This window comes from Gopherus evgoodei, chromosome 10, assembly GCF_007399415.2.
Source record: "Gopherus evgoodei ecotype Sinaloan lineage chromosome 10, rGopEvg1_v1.p, whole genome shotgun sequence".
Lineage (NCBI taxonomy): Eukaryota > Metazoa > Chordata > Testudines > Testudinidae > Gopherus > Gopherus evgoodei.
In genome coordinates, this window is record NC_044331.1 from 61,980,139 (window position 1) to 62,002,633 (window position 22,495).

Genomic DNA, 22,495 nt, shown 5'->3' on the forward strand with positions numbered 1-22,495 from the left:
TCCTATGGTATAATAAGTAACAGCTGCTTGGAATGCCAACCTTTTGCACTTACTTTATGTTTATATAAAAAGTACACTGAGGCTTTTAAAAATCCTTTTAAATAAAAAAGGATGTCAAAACATAATTTTCTCTTTTCTTCTAACCTCCTGAAGCATTGCGAAGAAGTTTCTGAACACCCACTTTCAGTACATTCTGTGCGGGTACTTCTAGTGTGACAAGAATCACATGGAATTCAGTGACTCATTTGCAAGATTACTAAACAGAAAGGAGTCACAAAGGTCTCAAAGCCGAGGACAAGGGTAAATCACCTGTCACCATATATTTAGCAAAAGAAATAGGAGAAGGAGGGAGAAACAACACATTCCTTGGATGGGAAGTTATTGATTGTTGAGAGTTTGGGACAATTGCTTAAAAGAGGGATAGGTTTCTCCTGACTCTCCTCTGTAAATACATCACCAAGAGAACTGACAATATCAACCCCAGTGCCTGGCTGGGATTACTTCATTGCAGTGACAATATTGACAAAGGAGCTTGACTTTTTAATTGTGACTAGAGAGAACAAAACAAAACAAAAATGTATTGATTCACCAGCCAAGAATTCAGATAGTGAAGGGACTTATGAGTTTTTTTTATGTTCAGCTCTTTACAAATACAGAATCACAGAGCATCTCTTTAACGGGACTTTAATACTACTGGAGTTTTTCTTCAGCTCATTATGCAGTGTCCATTTGAACTGAGTTTCAGGATTGGTTGGTTCCTCCCTTCCTCCTGCCCCCAGCCCAGAATCTAATCTTGCTGAGGGTCTGAATTTGCTAAAAAGAAAACCATTAATGATAATTCCTGGGCTAGTATATGAAAGCATTAGGGAAGCAATGAGTGCCAAAGGGCCAGAGAGAAAAAAAATATTTATTTTAACATGATTAGGATTATTGCCCTCATAACTCATGGTTACTTTTTTAAAACACTGATTATTTTAAATCTTTAAAGTCTGAGAACATTTCAGGAGGCAGGGGATGGGAGGAAATGTGTGTATCTAAAAGAACATCTTGAAGCAATCCTTTATTTTTCAGGATTTCTAGATACTTTAACCAGTTCTCTGAAAAGATGCGGCTCCTCTTTTACTTGATATCTATTGGTTAGATAAAAAGGAATTTAAAGATTGAAAAATCAAAATCATGTCCATAGGCTATGTACATTTTTAGTAGCAATATGGAAACGAATTACTGTGATATTCTGGGTCAAGATTTATTTATTTTTTGGAGAGGATTGGGGGAAGGGAAGGACAAAACCGATATAGAAAATCATAGATGTACTGAAATAATTAGCTGATGGCTAAGTCCAGTGTAATTTATATTACCCATTGCCAATATATTGGCCAGAACGTTGAATCTAAGATCTTTTGACACTTCTAGTTCCTGGTTGCACCAAAAGCGGGATGGGCAGTGGAGCGGGGAGAGCAGCATTTTCCGGTTCCACTTTTTTTCCTCAAATGAAAAATGTTATTTATCTGTCTCACTGTTAATTATTTATACTATTTAAAATAAAAGTATCTTTAAGAAATTTCTTTACATTCTTCCAAAAGATTTTGAGACACCATGACTTTATGAGAACAAAATTAGTCCTGCTCATTCTGTTTCTTATCAGTCTTTCCTATGGCCGTCTAGAATGACTGCAATTAACTCTTTCTAGCTCTGAAAATTATGTGATCTTTCAGGAGCTGGGTATGAAATGCAGCTATTTGATCTGTTGCCTTCCGTTGAATGGTAGTTTTAAAATAATCTTATGTATTCATTTCTCATAATCCAAGTATTTGGGTATAAATCCCCTGTCCTGTCTCTGTAAGAGCAAAATGAGAAAGCACACCATACTGCTCAAAATTTAACATGAGATGTGATCAAAAGATACCGTACTAGGAAAAACTGCTTGCATGAACACAGTGGGGCACAGTGTTACATTTACGAAGATTTACATATCAACTATAGCATGCTATCACAAAAACACATCTGTCATGTATCACCCACTTACTCTTTCCATTTTAAGAAAGGGAAACATAAAAATGTCTCCATCAAATATTTCGTATGTGTTGCAATTTAAAATAATTTCTCTTTTTCCCTATTCCTATCATTGACTTTTGGTAATGGTTTTGTAAATTAATTACATTATTAGTACTATACTTAGAAATAATCTCCAAATGATCTACCTTTAACCAAATACATATTGCATGTGTTCCTGGTGCAGTTTTTCATCCTTCTACACCTGTGCAGAAGTGTCTGTTTTACCTAAAAGGGATAAAATGGTTACTTGCCAGCATTGTAACTGTCGCTCTTCGAGATGGGATGCAGATGTGTATTCCATGTAGGTGGACACGCATCTAGGACATGGAAGCCAGAGAATTATGCCTAGCAGTACCTGTGAGGGTGGCACTTCCACCCTGTGGCTATAGCCCAGTCCCTCAGGGATAAAAGGGCAGCACCACCATAGCCTCCTTCAGTTCCTTCACACTGAACGTCAAGAGTGCAGGCTCCATTGCAGAGGAGATGGAGGGTGGATTGTGGATTACACATCTGAATCACATCTTGAAGAACAACAATTACAATTACAGGTAAGTAACCATTTTCTTTACTTCAGGTAGATGCAGGTGACTCACAAGCAGTACTCGCAGGAGGTGGGGCTCAGAGCCTGTTTAAACAAAGACTGCAGAATTTGCATCAGATCTGGATGCAATAGTAATACCATAGTGGTTTGTAAGCAGATGTACAGAGGACCAAATAGAAGCTCTGCAAATGTCCTTTATAGGAACATCAATTAGAAACATCATCAGTGTTGCCTGGGTCCATATGGAATGACCACACACCCTCTGAGGAGGTGCAGTCTGAGGTACTTTGTATGCTCTCATGATACAGGAAGTTATCCACCTGGAAATCATCTGTGAAGAAACTGCTTGCCCCCTTCATTTGGTCTGCACATGACACAAACAGATGAGATGAAAAATAGAAAGGTTTAGTCCTATGCAGGTAAAAAGTTAAACATTGCCTGACATCCAACGTGTGAAGATGCTGCTCATGCGGAGTAGAATGCAGCTTATGGAAAACCACTGGTATATATCATTTAGTTCAAATGAAACTAAGAAACCACTTTAGATAAAAATAGAATGTGGCCACAGAGTTATGTTGGCTTTGGAAAAATGCACATAAGGAGGCTCTGCTATCAAACATGCAACTCACATACTTGCCTTGGAGAGGTTATTGACACAAGGAAAGTGGTTTCCTGACACAAGAGAGAGAAAGAAGAAGTTGCAAGAGGCTTGAATGGACGCCCCATAAGAGCAGCTAAGACAATATTAAGATCCCACAAAGCAACCACTTATTTCACTGCCGGATGGAGATGAGTGACTCCTTTCAAGAGCCTCACTGCCATGGAATTTGAAAACGTTGTGTTTTCATGGATGGGTGGATAAAATGCCAAACAATCACTGCCAGGTGCCCTCTTAACAAACTAAGTAAAAGACCAGAAAACTGAAAGTGTAACAGGTACTCCAAGATGTCTTGGATATAAGCCATCTTCAGCTGAGCTAACAACCACTGAGAACGCACTAATGGAGGGCTTTCTACTGTTAAGTAAGACTTGCCAGATGGCCTTCAAACATTGTTCCTCATCATCATCATCTAAATATGCAGCATCCATGCTATGAGAGGCAAGGAGCTGCGTGCTGGATGCAAAACCTGACCATGATGCTGAATCAGGAGGTTGGGATGAATATGAAGGTATATGGGAGGGCCATCCAATAATGTGAGGAGGGCTGAGAACTAGCACTGTCTTGGCCACAGGATGGCAACGAGAATGAGTTTGGCACGATTCAGTTTCAGTTTGAGAATGACCTGCAGGTAATCAGAATTGGAGGAAAAGCATACAGCGGTACATACAGGAGTGTTAATTTCCAGCTCAGAGCCCAGACTGAGACCCTTTCAGGAGCAAACCAGCTGGCATTTCTTGCTGTCTCTTGTGGTGAACAGGTTGATTGTTAGAATACCCCAAACTGCAAAGAGGGACCACAGGATTTTGGGCTTCAGAAACCACTTGTGATTCAGGGAGAAATTTCTGCTGAGGTGATCTGCCAGGTGATTCTGGATCCCAGGTAAATGATTAGTCACAGGTCTAATTTTTTTGCTGATGCAAAACTGCTAAAGCCTAATTGCCTCTTGACAGGGCGGTTCTAGACATTTTGTTGCCTCAAGCACGGAGTCATGCCGCGGGGGGCGCTCTGCCACTCGCCGGTTTTGCGGCACCAGTGGACCTCCCACAGGCGTGCCTGCGGAGGGTCCGCTGGTCCCACAGCTCCGGTGGACCTCCCGCAGGTGTGCCTGCGGAGGGTCCGCTGGTCCCGCGGCTCTGGTGGACCTCCCGCAGGCATGCCTGCGGAGGGTCTGCTGGTCCCGCGGCTTCGGTGGAGCCGCAGGACCAGCGGACCCTCCACAGGCACGCCGCCGAAGGTACCCTGCCTGCCACCCTCCTGGTGTCCGGCAGAGCGCCCCCCGTGGCATGCCGCCCCAAGCATGCGCTTGGTGTGCTGGAGCATGGAGCCGCCCCTGCCTCTTGACACAGCATGCTGGAGTGTGATCCCCCATCTGCTCACATAATACATCACAGTGGTATTGTCAGTGAAGATGTGCACTGCTGAGTACCTGATGTGATCTCAAAAGGCCTGACAGGTTTTGTGAATGACACAAAGCTTCAAGACGTTGATATGCAGACATGCTTCCTGTTCTGACCACAGGAATTGAACTTTTTGTGACCCCAGATGTGCTCCCCCACCTATTAAGGAGGCATCAGTGACAATAGCCCTGGTCACTGAGAAAACGGAGACCAAAATGTAAGATGCAAACACCAGTCAGCTCCGATTCTGTGACAGGCAGTGAGAAGGAACTAAGAGGCGCTGGAGTGGTGCTGCCCTTATACACTAAAGGGAGAATCTAGCACTACAGGTTAGAGTATGGTCTCTACAGGTATTGATAGGTAAAATTCTCTGGCTTCAGTGTGCTGGGCAAATGCATGACTACAGGGGCGGCTCCAGGCCCCAGCAAGCCAAGCACATGCTTGGGGTGGCAAGCCATGGGGGGCACTCTGCCGGTCCCCGGGAGGGCAGCAGGCAGGCAGCCAGCCAGCCTTTGGCGGCATGCCTGCAAAGGGTCCTCTGGTCCCGCGGCTCTGGTGGACCTCCCACAGGTGTGCCTGCAGAGGGTCCGCTGGTCCCGCAGCTGCGGAGGGTCCTCTGGTCCCACGGGAGGTCCACCGGAGCCGCGGGACCGGTGACCGGCAGAGTGCTCCCCGTGGCATGCCGCCGTGCTTGGGACGGTGAAATGTCTAGAGCCGCCCCTGCATGACTATATGGAATAATACACAGCTGCATCTGCATCTACTCAAAGAACATGGGTTTAATGACTCACACAACTTAGTTTCACATGACTTCATTTCACCACATATTTTTCCTTCAGAAAAAGACTATAAAGCCTCTATAAAAATAGATTTATAGGTTTTTTTTTATTATTTGGACCCTGGGTTTTTAAATAAAGAAATAAGTTTAATATGAAGCCACATAGTTTCATCAAAAGCAGCAGTTGCAAGTTTGTATCTTGATAGGGACTTTTGGCATCTAGCATATCTGTGATTAACTGAGTACAATGAATGGGAAAATGGAGATTAGGTCTCTTTTTAGAGCTTGAACACGTACCTTTTTATCACTCAGCCCAGTCACCTGGTCAACAAATTCCTCTTGAATCATAAATGCAGCCAGGTTGGCAGTGTAGCTAGCCAGGAAAATGACAGCAAAAAAGGCCCAAACTGACACCATGATTTTGCTGGTTGTCCCTTTCGGGTTTTGAACAGGCACAGAGTTGTTGAACACCAAGCCCCAGAGCAACCACACTGCTTTTCCAATGGTGAAGGATGGCCCGTGGGGAGCTGCAATTGCAAAAAACACAGTAATTTTAGTCTTTGTCCTCTCTGCTCTATTTCAATGACGCTTCTTGACATTATACACTCTGACTAGTTCAATGCAAAATCTTTCCCACTTAATTATTTAAATTCAAAAAATTAATTCTGAGCGGAATAGTTTAATCACATTTAATCAAGTTTCCATTCTGAATAATCATTAAGGCCCATATTCAGCAAGGTTTTTAAGCCTGTACTTAACTTAAAACATGAGTAGTCCCATTGGCTACAAAGGAACCGCTGGCATGCATAATGTTAGGCAAATGTTAAGTACCTTATTGAATCAGGGCTAACAGGATACAGGCTCTCCTCAAAATGCACAGATAGTTCCCATTGACTTTGATTAGAGGGGTATTACTGGGAATAATCTGACCCAACTAGTCATGCTTTTGATCAGATTTGATTTCTCACTTGGGATGAAAGATGCAGGAAAAAATGGCCAACATAGAACCCCCACACTCAAACAGCAAGGGGGCCATCAAGGATATTATCCATCTAAAAATCATTACTTGTACAGCCCTGTGCCAACAGGCTACTAGAAAAATAGATTTTATTAGAGCTCGGAAGGAAACTGTTTCCTGTCCTGCAAAAAGCTTTGAAATGTAGAAAAATTTTCACAAAAAGTCAGAATCTCAAACTTTTGCCAACCTAAAATAATAAAAAAAAAAAATCAGGATAGATCAGTCAAAATGTTTCATTTTGATTTCAACTTTTTATATTATAAATAACTTAAATTTATCAACACAATGTTTTGAACCCTCCAAAAAAATCAAACATTGTTTCAAAAAATGGCAACATGGGACATCACTACAATTTAAAAAAAAAACCTCTTACTTCTATTTTTCTTTAAACTGGAAATTAGCTAAAACTGACCTTTCCTGTTAACAGTTTCAGATTTAGAGAATCTGGGATTCCTAATGCAAAAACAATTTAATAAAAAAAATTCCCAACCAACCTCTAGAATTAATAGTACTTGCTTGACTTGCCTTTTTTAAAGCCTGATTTACAAGAATTAATTTCTGTATAATGCAAGGTTCACTATCAACTATTTTAAATACTTAAACAATATATAGAAATATTGAAAGGAAAACAAATAGGAGGTAAAAGAAACATTCTAAAGCAATAAACTCCTACTCACACAATGGGTATACACTTAATTTATACTCCATTTCAACAGAAATCTTCCTTTACTACCATGTTAATTTTTGATGTTACATTCAAACAGAATGACTTTTGAAAAGATGATCTGCTTCCTTGACTGTGGTGGCACTATGAGAATACTGTGCAATAAATATATGCAATTGGGACTGACTTCTGGTTTATGAAAGTAACTTTCAAGGCTATTAAAAGCTGAACTGATAGTGTGGACAAAATGTACTTTATGAACAGTGGAGATAAGAAAAGCATAAGTCATTCAAGAAAAGCGAAGCTGGGTATAAAAGCTGAAGTTTAGTTTTTTTATCATTGTTCTTTTTGTCACTGGAAGCTGAACTACTATGGGGCCTGATCCTGCAACCCTTGCTTCTGAGAGTAGGACTATCCCACACAAATATCCTCATGGGTCTAAGACTCATGTAATTGGAATCAATGGAAGGACTGGCAGAGGTTCAGTGAAGATGGAAGGATCTGGTCTATGGCTCGTGCTACTTTTCTGATAAATTAATACTCAAAATATGCTACATTAAATCATTTGGTCTTTATAAGCTATGGTATTTAATGTTCTTAGAAACCAGGAATATATACTACTGAGAAGGCTCCAGGAATTTTTGCTAATTACATAGTGACGTCGGTTTAATTTTACATGGCCTGATTTTCAAAGGCATCAAATCAGGTTCAAGTCACTGGGACCTGAGGAAGGCAGGACATCTTTATTTTAATGTTACATCAAGAATGAAGATCCTTGCTCAGCAGCAGATGTATAACTGTTATACAACATGTTTTTTCCTCTGCAAATAACATTCATAACACTTAATATACTGAGACAGATGATGACTATTAAATCTATTAGGGTTTGTTAATATTTTATAAAGATGAAACTGTGAAAGCTACATGACATCAAAGACTTAGGTAAAAGTGGCTAGGTGGAAAGAGTGGAAGTATTGCCCCTAAACTGCTTCTTTTGCCTGTGATTTTCATAGGGAACCTCTTCAGAAAATACATCCTAAATTCTTTTGAGAAAAACCCAGAAGAAAAATGTCATCTGTTCCAGAAAGTTTATTATCATGAATATTTAGAATCTACCAAAGAAGTGGATAATCTACCTACTTTCTCAGCTTCTTATGAGTACCCATCTTCATAGTATCTGAGCATCCTGAAAGACCATGACACACACTAGAATATACTGTCCGCATATAATAGTCCCCATGGTATTCCCTTAGTTGAAAGATGTTTAACTATAAAATAAAGTATGTGTGATGTAGAGAGTTAAAAAAAATTAACCTCTTACACTGAAAGTAAATAAAGTGAGATGCACAGCACAGTATAAATACTTGCAAGAAATATTGATTCTTAGGGCAAAAATGCTACTAAAATAGTTTAATTGAGAAAAGTACATTCCCTCTAATAATTTGATGTAGTGGTATATTTTGAAATAATCAAATATTTTTGGAAATAAGGGAGCAAGTCCAACATACAGCTGTGCACACCACATTGTAAGGAACACGGCCCTTCCAAGCTTCCCCTTTCAGACCTGAAACTATTGCAAGGGAATCCTATCTTTTTTACAAGGACTGTATTAGATCCTGTTTAATCTCCACGTTTTTTTAAAAATTAACCAGAAAACCACACTAGTTTAGATCAGTGAGTTTGAATTCCCAGCCAATTCCCAGGAGTCAATGGGGGCTTGGAGTGCAAGGAAACTAAAATGAGACTCCTATGTGCCAAGATACACATTTATTAATCATTCCAAATATTTTCCATATCAATACCCATGGCCTACTAGGGTATCTAGACCACCACATTACTTCAGTGTGATTTTCCATAGTATCACTCATTCACCAATTTCTTTATGATAATATATTAATGTGAAACATGACAACACAAGCTCTCAACCAGATAAAACATTTTAGTTAAAAGTAATTGGAGCGGTTCATAGTGCTTCAATTTTCTTGTTTGTTCTGAGAGGAGTGAGGGGAGGGAGGAGAGTAATTTTGCATAGTCCTCGATTTTGTAAAATGAAAGCTTACCTTTCCCTTTTGCTAAGTTCCTGTTATATCCTACAGGACTAAAGTACTCAAATATAAAGACAGCCATGGCGGACACAATGAGAAGCATCACAAACATCATCACCCAGACAGAAGCACTAAAAGGCTCTGCAGCAAAACAGACAAGAGAAACAGAAACACAGTTCATTAAACCAGTCACAGCACAACAAGAATTCTAATGTCTAGCAACTCTTTGTAAATTAGCTTTTACCACCAAAACACTAGCTATGTAATGATATGTAATGAGAGGTCAGTTTGATTGGAAGATTGAAAGAAAGAGGGAAAGAAAGAGGGAAAACCTGCAACCTGTCCTTGATTGCTTCTTCTAAATAAACTAAATACAATTTAAAATAATAATTCATCTTAAGTTTGAGTTGCAATTCAAGAATGAAGGCTGCATTTCCCTATTTCACTGGGCAAAATCTGCACTCACATTGATTAGCAAATTTTAGTTTGATTTATCACATATCCACTGCTTATTTGGTTCTCAATTATATATGTATCTTGTATTTTTTTATTTTATATTTATATATATATTTTTTTTTTCAGTTACACTTGCCTATATAAACATGACAATTAAGGTTCTGATTCAGTTAAATCAGGGCTGAAGTACAAATCCAACTCTCTCCCCCCCACCACTTATTTTAGCTAAGCCAAAGTGGCAGGAAAAAAGGTAAATCTCTGACTTTACAGACAACTTTTAAGGGAAAATGTTATCATGTTCCGAAAAGGCAAGGATTTACTGTCTGGAGAACCAGTTTATGTCCATAATTATTACAAATGAAGATTACCTTCAACTCTTTCGAGGGTAGTACGTGAAGGGAATTTTTTATTTTACTTTTTCCTCTTCTTCCATTGAGCACGCATCTCTACATGTTTCCATCACATGCAAAGATGTCCTCTCACAAGTTATGTTTTTAATCTTCAGAACAGGTTTCTTAAGGTAAGTAGTAGTAGTTTTTGACTAGCTTCTTAGTAAGTGTAGCAATAATTTTACTAAATCTGAATTACATGTTTTCAGGGATTATTTAGAGAGAGTGTCCTGGACTGAAATTTATTTATTTAAATAAGATGGATCATACCCATATGTAATGAGAATATTTTTGTTGAAATAGTGTAGCAAGTACGCAAAAGAACAAGAGTTTCTTAAGGGATATTGGAGACTTCTAGGTCAGTCTGGAAGTAGATAAGGGGAGCCCTTTTAAGAAACCCAGATTGTGTTTACAATAAATATTGTGTTATTTATTCACATATTAATTGGCATAAGAGCAACGTAAAAATTAAAGGGGATTAGGATGCGTTTTTAAAGGCAAAGGAGTACTGAGAACCCAGGAGTACTGAGAACCCAGAGATAATTTTAGATGTTGCTTTGAGAAAAAAAAAGAGACATGGGCTGAATAAGTTTTAATTTGGGAGAACCTAGTTAAGATATAATTTGAAATACACTCAGGAGGACATGTTGTACAATATTAGAGAAGTTCTCTTAGAGGTACTGAAACGTCTCAGAATGTTTCTGAACAGAAATAAATATTGAACAGAAAACATTCAAGACTGTCAGCAACACTACACCTCAAATTAAACTAGTTAAATAGAAATAAGGCAAAGGGCAGAACAGGACAATGCAGCTAAGGTGGGCTATAAACAATAGTTTAAGCAGAATGTTCTTAAATAATATAAACAGTCTGGTGATGAGGTGTAGGATTAAAATATAAACAGAAGCAAACTAAAAAGAGCAAAAAGCAGCATTGAAAAACAAATATAGAATAAATAACTAATAAATGACACATGGTTACAATATAATGGGTCCAACGCAGTCATGAGGAGCTCCCCAGGTGAGCAGCTAATAATAAAGCAGCCTCAGCAAAACTTACAGGCTGGTGGAAAATATATTAGAAAAATATTCTGCGTGTGTTAAATGATACCACCAAGTGCATAAGTTGATTGGAAGGAAGAACATAGGCTATTGAAAGGGAAGTAACAAACTTGAATTTCAAAGATAAAACCAGCAAAAGAAATTTGGTGGTGGATGTAACTTACCCACAGTAGTCATGCTTACAAAGCAAGAGCTTTCCATTAGGAGGGATAGTGCTGATTCTCATGTTTAAATCTAAGAGAGGTCTAAAAGAGGCTTAAATCTCTGAAAAGGTAGGAATGTTCTAAACAACAGGAACTTAAGTACAATCGGTGTAGATTTTCACAAAGATCTAGTTTGTATGACTATTGGTAAGATATGTATTTTGGGTGAGATGTGAGCTACCATTTGTAAAAGATACTAGAACTTGGAAACATAATATAGCAAATAATGAGGAACAATGCAATCAGATTCTTGGTGATATATAGCAAAATCTCTCAAAGTCTATGGAAATGCAATTAAACTGATCTGGAAGGAAGAAAACAAAACACACCTAGAAATGCAGATGGAGACACCGTGCCATTGCTCCTTGACACCATGACACTTATCCCAGTCTCAACAAATGGCACTGAGAAGTCAACCACTTCTGAACGCTCTTCATTAATTGTAAGAGAACCCACAGCCATAACTGCTCTCTGATAGACCACCTGATCCAGAAAGACAAGAAATCAACAATGTTACCCATGTATAGTATACCATATTTCTGCAAATGAATTCAAAATGCTTGTTTGCCAAGTTTTTACTTAAGAGTTCTTTTACCTAACAGAACTTACTTCACCAATCATTCCATTCCACACATTATTGACCTTTTTGCCATGCTTCCCATTGGTCACCAGATATAGGTCATATGTGAACTTCACAGTTCTAGATAACTTCTTCAGGATGTCAATGCAGAATCCCTTGCAACATTTTTTTATGTTAGTTCCTTCATTAGTTGAGTTGCTGTTAACATGAGAAAAAGAACCAACCAGTTCAGTTGTGAAAAACAGAAGAGGCTACATACCAGCAAGTTTTACTGTATTTATCAGAAGACAAGTGGAATATAGATGCCCCCTGGGTTACACAAACCTGACTTATGCAAATCTGCACTTACAGAAAAAGTTCCATAAGCTAGAAATAGTTTTATGCTGTTGTTTTGTTTTTTTTTTGTGTAATAATCAGGTATACATTTCCGACTTATGCAAAATTCAAGTTACGCAAGGCATTCCGGGATGGAACACTTGCGTAAGTCGGGGAATGTCTGTACAAAAGCGAGACATATAGACAGTGGGGTAAAATTCTGCCTTCTAATGTGTTGCTTCTTCATAAATTTGTTCAGTATTTACATAGGATGGTGATAGTACCTTATAAATACCACAGATAGATTTGATTAGCAATAGATTGGATTGTTCGATATCACACTCCTGCCATGTATCTTGTAAGCCAGCTAAAAATTCCTGTAATCAGTTTTACAAGAGGGGGATGGTTATCCACATAGCTGAAGGTAGCACTGGATCCAATTTAAAACTACTGATGTACTTGAAATAGCATCGGAAGAAACGGGGATTTAACATACTGAGCGAATTCAGTACTGGATGACTTCAATGGAGGTGGTGATGGAATTGTATATTGAGGCTAACTTGGCCAGATAATGAGCAAAAGAGGCTTAATTAAACATTTTGCCATACTGCAAAGCAATTGACAAGGACCATTGTTGTCTTGGATCAATTTTGAAATAATAGTGCACATATGACATTTTATATGGTGTTAGCAGGTCTTGCCAATAAAATTCTTATTTTGAAAAGACTCAGCAGGATTGAACTGAGCTTTATAAATAAGTGTTACAAATATCAAAAGTATGTCTCTAGTACAAGGTTCATTTCAAACATATAGTAATAAATAAAACCTAGTTCTTATAGAGGGCTTTTCATACATAAATTTCACACTACTTAAAAGGATGCAAGTATTATTACCCCCATCAGATGGGGAAACCAAAATATAAAACTGAAGTAGCTTTCCCAAGGTCATACAGAAGTTCAACAGCAGACCCTGTAATACAACATAGGCCTCATAACTCCCATTCCATTAACCTTACCACTGGAATATACTGTCCTCCTATGTAGGGAGGTTTGTATGGTCTTGACTAGAGCTGGATGGAAAATTTTCAATTAATTCTTTCTCCTCAGAAAATGTAAATTAGTCAAAACCAAAGGTTTTCATGGAAATTGGTTTCAATGAAACTTTCACTGGAAAGATTTCTCATGTCCGGAGGTCGGTGGGTGGGAGTGTGTGAGTGAGTGAGAGAGAGAGATCAGCCAGAACAGCAAATAACCTGTTGGTGAGGGCACTCACTTGGGAGGTGCGAGATCCAGGTTCATGTCACCACATGCCTTAACCACCAGGCCACAAAGCCAGCCCCTCTCCTTGGCCCAGTGAATATTTAATTATTTAGACAAAAGTGCAACAGCTCCCACAGGAGAGAGAGACACACACTTATGCCTTCAGTTATGGAATTCTCCCACATGAGAGTTATATTAAATCATTACAATCTGTTTTAATCTGAAAGTGAGGAGAAAAATCTCCTTGCAGTTCCAAGGGTGGCTCTGGGCCCTGTATTTTGCCCTCTTGAAGTACACAGAATTCCCACCAGCATCAAGCAGAATTCTGTGCATGAAAAGCAAGCAGAATAGCAAAACTCAGACAAGCCATATGGATTCAAGAGGAGAATTCTGCTCTTACATTTTACTTCAATGCACATTTCATGACCATAGCAATTTACAAAAATGTGAGTGTTCTGATAGGCCATGTCTGATAGGCACCCTACACTTGCTCTGAAAGGGTTAATGTAAGCTGAAAAGGAAGCCAGGTAACCAGACAGGCCACAGCTGAGGGCAGGGCAGCTCCACGTTTTTTGCCGCCCCAAGCAAAAAATGGGGGGGGGGGGCGGAGTGCTGCCACCGAAGCAAATAAATAAATAAATAAATAAATAAAGGTCTGAGTTCTGCCCTTTGAAAAGTGCCACCCCCAAAGAGCCGGAATGCCGCCCCTTGAAAAGGGCCGCTCCAAGCACATGCTTGGAACGCTGGTGCCTAGAGCCGGCCCTGACTGAGGGCAATCAGGTCGTATAAGTAATCCTATGGCTGCATGAGGGAGCCTAGCTGAGGAGGAAGGAACTGGGCAGAGTTTATAAAACCAGGAAGCTGATAGCAGAGGGAGCTGCAGGGAAGCAGACTGCAATCAGTACCTGGGAGAAGGGAGGTGTGTTTGCAGCTACAGTTACTCTCTGGGAGGAAGGAGCTGTGAAGCTGGAAAACCTGGGGAAACCAGGAGGTAAGGAAAGAGCTGAGGGAAAAGGTGGTAAGGTCAAGGAGGGAACAGATCTTAGCTTCTAAATTAGAAGGTCCCTGAACCTGGAACCCGGAGTAGAGGGTGGGCTCAGGTTCCCCTGCCAGCCATTGAGGAAGTGGCACTGTGGGGTACTGAATGGGAAGACTGCCAGAGACTGCTAGCAGGGAAAGATTTTGATACCCTGGAAGGGGAAAAATATACAGTGGCCTGGGTGGAGGGTCAAGTCACAAAGAAGGAGCAGCTGGAGTCAAAGAGAGAGAGAGAGAGAGAGCGCGCGAGCAGTAGGTTGGGTGTGCAAGGAGCAACAGAAGGGAGCCCCAGACCTGGAAGGAACTAATCCCCAGAGTGGCCAGGAGGTACAACCCCTAGCTGTAAGCTGACCCCGTGACACCATGGTAACACTAAGGGTGTTGTAGGAATATATAATAACAGCAACAAGAAGTTTAGAGCCTGATCAAAGCCAACTAAAGTCAATCAAAATACTTTCTTTGATTTCAGAAGGCTCTGGATGGATCCTTATAAAGCACCATTCATTCCAGCATCTCAAAGTAGTTCTACAAACATTGTTGAACCTCATAACATCCCAGTGAGGTAGGTAAATGCCATTATTATTACACTGCTTTTGCAGCTGTGTAGACAGAGGCACAGCTTGGCTAAGGGCCTGATTCAACACCTATTGAAATCAATGAGATTTTTATTCCCACTTGACTTCTATGGGCACTGGTTCGGCCTCAGTGACAAGTCCAATATTGCAGATAAAATCACAAGCAGAGGTGGGAATAGAGCCTGGGAAGTATGACACACTGGCATTCTGTGTCATAGAGCTTTCTTTACAGAATATTACACCAAAAATACATCTTTTCAATATCTGCCACTGTCAGAGGATTCATCAAATCAGTAACATTTCAAAATGGCTGGACATTCTTAAATCAGTTTTAAAAGTTTCTGTTAAATTATAACCTTTCCCTCAGTAGTGTAATCTATTTCCATATGACTCAACAACTAAGTCTTCATGATTGAGAATTTGCTGTGATTTATTATCAAGACATTGATTTAATATGATTTACATAACATTAATCAGAAGCTAAAGTGTGTAACAGTCCATATCACAAAAAGGAAAAACTTGTACAAAAACATGAATAGTGGGACAAAACAAAGAAATGCAGAAGAAACAAAAAAAAAAGAAAAATAGATTTATATTTAAAAAATGCAAAATAAAAGAAACAAGGGAGAGAATTGATGGGAAGAAAAAGAAGCAGCTAAAGATCAGGTGTATTTGAAAACAAAGATATTTCCCAAGAAAAGTTTGTACTTACTTAATTTTGACAAATTTACGGCATGGCACAGTGTTTTTTACACAAGTTTCTGTCAAAGGATCCATATCCTCAACGATGACAAAGGGGGCCTCCTCCAGGGTAACAATACTCAAGTGGTTGTCATCAGGGTCACTGTCTGCGAAAGAACTAAATCTCGGCCATACAGAATACGTCAGGCTCAGAGTCTTGTTCTCCCATTTTCCTACCTGAAACATGGAGACACACACACTGCTGACATCTGCTTGCTTGGGGCTGTTGCTGTTTGAGATGTAACTTTTGGGGACTGGTACATAGTTTCAACAAACTATATTGGAAAGAGAGTCTTAATTTTCCATCAGAATTGGTTTAGCAATATTTAGCTGACACACTAAGAGAGAAAATCCAGTAGGGTCAAGTCAACTGAGGATATATAATTTTTAAGAGGAAAAATGTAGACAAAGGTCTGCTAGTATGAGTGACAACATTGATTGTTGTTGTTTAATTCTTAGCTATAACATGGTCAACATTTTGAAAAAAAAAAATTATATTTGCACTACAGCAGCAACAGGTGCCTTCAGCTATGCTATTGTCCCTGCTCCAAAGAGTTTCCTATCTAGGAACAAAATGTATGTCTGTTAATTTTATATGAGCGTTATTGGCATAACTCTCTGAAACAAAACAATACTTACCAGCACTTCTCTCCTTTAGGCATTCTTTAGCAACATACACACCTCAAAGCTTGGCATTTTTATTAAGAATGACACCTTCTAGGTAACAAATTAACACTAATACAATAGAGAGTTGTATTAATGGAACTTCACAACCAGCAGACAGGTTTCAATCTGGAAATCTTTGCAGTAGCATTCTCTGGGTATTACAAGTGTGGACTGATTATCAATTCATCAGAATGATATTCTTGTATAACAGGTGAATATAACGGAGCCGCTCAGTAATAGCAAACATAATGTAATTAAATTTGACATCCTTGTAGGGGAAGAAATGCCTAAGAAGCTCACCACAGTAGCATTTAACTTCAAAAAGGGAAACTACACAAAAATGAGGATGCTAGTTAAAAGGAACAGTCACGAGGATGAAATGCTTGCAAACTGCATGCAGACTATTTAAAAACACTATAATAGAGGCTAAAACTAAATGTATTGTTTCTTTCCCCCTACCAAAAAATGCAAGAGGGACTAATAAATGCCACCATGGTTAAAGAGAGTAAAGAGGAGGTTAGAAGCCAGAAGGCATCCTCGAAAAATTGAAAGTCAAATCCTAGTGAGGAAAATAGAAAGGAGCATAAATTTGGGCAAGTAAAGTATAAAAGTATAATAGTGTAGCCCTCCCTCCCCCCAAAAAATTAAAAAATAAATTATAATCAAAGAGCAACTAGCTAAGGACACAAAAACTAACAGCATTTTTTTTAAACACATCAGAAGGGGAAAGCCTGCCAAATAGGCAATGGGCCCCTGGACGACTGAGGCACTAAAGGAGCATTCAAGGAAGATAAGGCAATTGCAGGGAAGCTATATGAATTCTTTGCCTGCAATGAAGACCAATGCAATGTGAGGGACATCCCCACACCTGAGCCATTTGTTTTAGGTGACAATCTGAGGAACTATCCAAGATTAAGGTGTCCAAATTGATAAATCAAACAGTATTAAGTTACCAAGACCAGATGCTATTCAACCAAGAGTTCTGAAGGAACTCAGATATGAAATTGTAGCATTACTAGCCCTGGAATGTAACCTACCTTTTAAATTAGCTTCTGTACCAGATGGCTGCTAACATAATGCTTACTTTTAAAAAAGCTACAGAGCTAATCCTGACAATTACAAACCAGTAAATCTAACTTCAGAACCAGGCAAAATGGTTGAAACTGTAGTAAAGAACAGAATTATCAGACACATAGAGGAAAACAATATGTTGGGGAATAGTCAACATGGTTTTTGTAAAGGGAAATCATGCCTCTCCAATCTATTAGAATTTTTGAGGAAGTCAACAAACATGTGGACAAGGGTGATCCAGTCGATATTATGTACTTGGACGGTCAGAAAGCTTTTGACAAGGTCCAACATCAAAGGCTCTTAAGCAAAATAAGCAGTCATGGGACAAGAGCGATCACAGATCAGTACCTGGTCAGTTTTCACAGTGGAGAGAAGTAAATAGCAGGGTCCCTCAACGATCTGTACTTGATCTGTGCTATTCAACATATTCATAAATGATATGGAAAAAGGGGTGACAGTGTGGTGGCAAAATTTGCAGACAATACACAATTACTCAAGCTAATTAAGTCCAAAGTTGACTGCAAAAAGTTACAAAGGGATCTCATTAAACTGGCCAACAGAATGACAGATGAAATTCAATGTTGATAAGTGCAAAGTAATGCCCATTGAAAAACATAATCCCAACTATATAGATAAAATGATGGAGGGTATAAATTTGCTGTTCCCACTCAAGAAGGATCTTGAAAGCATTGTGGAAAGTTCTCTGAAAACATCTACTCAGTGTGCAGCAGCAGTTATAAAAGCTAACAAAATGTTAGGAACCATTAGGAAAGAGACAAATAATAAGACAGAAAATATAATGCCATTATATAAATCCATGGAATGCCTACACCTTGAATACTGCATACAGTTCTGGTCACCTTATCTCAAAAAGATACAACTTTTAGATAATGTTTTCACCTCACTGGAAAAGATACAGAGAAAAGTACAATAAAAATATTAGGGATATGGAACAGCTTCCATATGAGGGGAGATTAAGAGACATATTGTTCATAAAAGAGATGACTAAGGGGGAATAACAAAGGTCTATAAAATCATGAATGGAATGGAGAAAGCGAATAGGAAAGAGTTATTTACCTCTTCATATGACACAAAAGCTTGGGGGGAGGAGCACCTGATGAAATTAATAGGCGGCAGATTTAAAACAAACAAAAGAAAATACTTTTCACACAACACACAGTCAACCTGTGAAACTCATAGTCAGGAAATGCTGTGAATTTCAAAAGTTTAATTGGGCTAAAAAAAGAATTAGATAAATTCATGGAGGAGAGCTCCATCAATGGCTATTAGCCAAGATGGTCAGGGATGCAACCCCATACTCTGGCCTCTGATTGCCAGAAACTGGGACTGGATCACTTGAAATTGTTCTGTTCATTCCCCCTGAAGCATTGGCACTGGGCACTGTCAGAGACAGGATACAGGGCGAGAAGACCATTGGTCTGACCCAGCATGGCCGTTCTTATGTTCTCATAGTCTTACTGTTCTCAAAATTGCAGTGATCTATTAAATCATTGTTAGAGCTGACTGAAGTAAAGCACTAACCATCTCACTTTTTTCTGTGACCTGTAAAAATGGCGAGGTCATTTTGTCATATTTGGCAAGAACAAATTCCAGTTGTGCATGTTTTATTTCTCATTATAAATAATGTATTCTAACTTCTTTTACTTAGAAATGCAATAGCCTTAAAAGCTTAACAAGCAATCAGAGCCTCTAACTTTACAATAAATTATTTATTTGATCATTTCTAGCCTATTTTGAAGACTCAAGCCAAATTTTAAATTTCAAATTCGTTTTAAAAATTTGTCCTCATTCAATTTTTTTTTAAATTACACACATTCCTAAGGCAATAGCCCCAATCCTGATCTATCTTGCGTAAGTTATACACTTAAGTGACTTCAGTCCTGATTTAAAATAGAGTAATAGAGATTAAAATCAGGCTCAATATCTGTCTCTGCTCAACCAATCTTGACTATTTCTGCTATGCAAACATCAAGTATTTCAACATATTATTTCAATATTTTGTGAACTCTTTTTATAGCATTCTCTCTTCAGACTGTTTATAACTGCTTTGTATCTTTAAATATAATTGCACAGTTTACCTGAGCCCTATGATAATGAAAAATACAAATAAGCTATCAAGTCACTTAACATGCATCCTAGGAATTTTTCCCAATTCCTGACTAATTTAGGGAAAACCATTTAATAACATAATCATGAATCTGACAAACATTTGTTTCTCTAAAAAAACAGGCTGGAATTAACAGTACAATCTGTTAGGCCAGACTATGAAAGCAAAGTAGGGTTTGGTGATACTTCTACATTTTTAGAAATTAAAAGAATAAATTCTATTGTTGTTTTGTCATCTTTAAAAATTAAACTAATAGTTCAAGGAGCAAAGAGCATTGAATTTCAATTTGAATTGAAAACTGACACTCTGAGGGCCAGAGATCACAATCTGATAGCTAGTGAAGTATCGGTTTTGTATGAATTACGCAAATTCAGTCTTACATTCAATTTTCCCAGCTAAAGACACTGCAGATGTCCAGCACAAAACCCACAACATTCAATCCTCCCAAAACTACTGGGATGCACCTTTTGGAGAACTGGCCTGTTGTCATCCTGGCTTTTCCCCATTTTCTCTCCAGTGACTTAAGTGAAGCTTTTCTTAATTGACTTGAGTGGAGAATCAGGCATCTGGCCTGAAAATCTTGCAGGAAGAAGATCTTCAGAAAATTCAGGGGACCCATTCTCAACATTAGCAAAATCATTGGCTCAGCTGTGCTGCCATGGCTCATTCTGTGACCTTACGGATGGGGATCAGAGTGTGCAGTAGAAGTTAATACTGCTCTTAGAAACATTTAGTTCTCCTGTTTTACAAGCCATAAATTACTTATATTTAATTTTGTGGAGATCCATCCCACATACTATTAAATTTTTTCGTGGTAGTGTCCAATGGCTCCAGCAGGGATCCACTATGCTAAGTGTTGTACAAACATAGATATAAAAGACTGTCATCACCACCAAAGAGTTTATAATTTAAAGCAAAGCACATGCTTAAATCCTTTCCCATTCAGGGCAGCACTTAAGCACATGCTCTCCCTGGCCTAATTTCTATTCGGTTTGTGTTTCTGCCTTCCTGGGATGCATAGGGACTCAAATCAATAATGCTGAATTTTAAAAGGAAATATGAGAATGGCTGCCTTTTATACACTAAAGCTAAATTTTTCAAAGGAGCCTAATAGTGCCAAATTCTAAATCAAGGGGATTTCGGATCCTGACTTCTGTATCCTACTTTAAAAGTTTCGGCTTGAAATTTGACAAAAATACAACCTATCCCCATGTGATTCCTTTAATGAATTTAGGCCATTGGGAGAAAAACAATTTCACGTGCATGGAAATAATCCCATATATCTATATGATAGAGCTGCATTTCAAAAAGGGATTGTCTGCCGAGTGACAGCATGTAATCCCATTTGCAGCAGTGTCTGTGCTTGGGTGTGTTAGCACACAGACATCATGTACATTTTTGCCTATGGTGAAACCATTTTATGAACTCCACTAGCTGGTACTGGGAGAGCTCCAAAAGGATTAAAACTTCAGTCAAATGGAGTGGCAAACATTGCAATAAAAATAATAAGAATTTAAAACTGCACAGAGTAGCAGCATCTACCTAGGGTTGCCAGGCACCCAGTTTTCGACCGGAACGCCAGGTCGAAAAGGGACCCTGTCGGCTCCAGTCAGCCCTGCTGACCAGGCCATTAAAAGTCCAGTCAGCGGCGCAGCAGGGTTTGCCTGTGTTGGCTCCATGTGGCTCCTGTAAACAGTGGCATGCCCCCAACTCCAGCTCATAGGTGTAGGGGCAGCCGGGGGCTCTGCGCTCTGCCTCTACCCCAAGCACCAGCTCTGTAGCTCTGCAGTCAATGAGAGTTGTGGAGGTGGAGACTGTGGATGCAGCAGCATGTGGAGCCACCTCACTGTGCCTCCATGTAGGAGCCAGAGTGGGGACATGCTGCTGCTTCCGGGAGCTGCCTGAGGAAAGCGCAGCCCGGAGCCTGCCCCCCGATCACCCTCCAACACTCTGAACCCCTCAGTCCCAGCCTGGAGCATCCTCCTGCACGCCAAGCCTCTCATACCCAGCTCCACCCTAGTGCCTTCATCCTCAGCTGGAGCCCTCACCACCACTGCGCCCCAAAATTCTTTCCCAGCCCTGATCCCCCTCCCTCCCTCTGAACCAGTTGGTCCCAGCCCAAAGTACCCTCCTACACCCCAAGCCCCTCATCCCCAGTCCTACGCCAGAGTCTGCACTCCCAGCCAGAGCCCTCATCCCCTCCTGCACCCAACCCACTGAGCCAGCCCTGTGAAAATGAGCAAGTGAGTGAGGGCAAGGAGAGTGAGCAACAGAGGGAGGGGGGATGGAGTGAGCCAGGGCAGGGCCTCAGAGAAGGGGCAGGGCCTCGGAAGAGGGGTGGAGCAGGGGTTGGGCAAGGGTGTTCGGTTTTGTGCAAGTAGAAAGTTGGCAACCCGACGTCTACCTCCCATCTGTCTATTCACAGCAGTAAGAAAAATAGAAAGAGGACATGGCTGGGATTCTGTCGCATTTACCTACTTATGAATATGGCAGTGCACCTGTAGACATAGCTTCGTGAAGAGACAACATGCTGCATAATTGTAAAAGGTTTCTTGTTTGGCAAGCCACTGCTTCTTCCCATTATTCTGCTGAATCTCTGTCATATGTGGAAATATAATTACAAGCTGCCAGCTGGAATCTGAGCTTATTTGTTCATATAAAGATGAGGATTAAATAAAATGTTTCATAGTTTAGTGTTCTATGTTTCAATTATCGTTATTGCCATTTTACCATTCTGAGGAGGAGAGTAAAAAAGGGGGGAGGGCTGATTTTTAAGAAGTGCTGATCATTTACAACTGCAGATGAAGACAGTGCAAACTGCGGGGTGCTGAGCTCCCCTCAAAATTAGGCCCAG

The 22,495-nt window shown here is 39.7% G+C and overlaps 1 protein-coding gene across 1 annotated transcript in view; it reads right to left on the reverse strand.

Annotated features, from left to right (window-relative positions):
- Positions 1-22,495, reverse strand: part of GRIN2A (glutamate ionotropic receptor NMDA type subunit 2A) — a 273,638-nt gene that overhangs the window by 59,731 nt on the left and 191,412 nt on the right. Inside the window, exons 4-8 of the mRNA XM_030579010.1 lie at positions 15,748-15,953; positions 11,878-12,046; positions 11,598-11,751; positions 9,175-9,300; positions 5,730-5,959 (exon numbers count right to left, since the gene is read on the reverse strand). Of these exons, the coding sequence (XP_030434870.1) occupies positions 5,730-5,959; positions 9,175-9,300; positions 11,598-11,751; positions 11,878-12,046; positions 15,748-15,953 (885 nt within the window). The remainder of the gene's footprint in view (positions 1-5,729; positions 5,960-9,174; positions 9,301-11,597; positions 11,752-11,877; positions 12,047-15,747; positions 15,954-22,495) is intronic.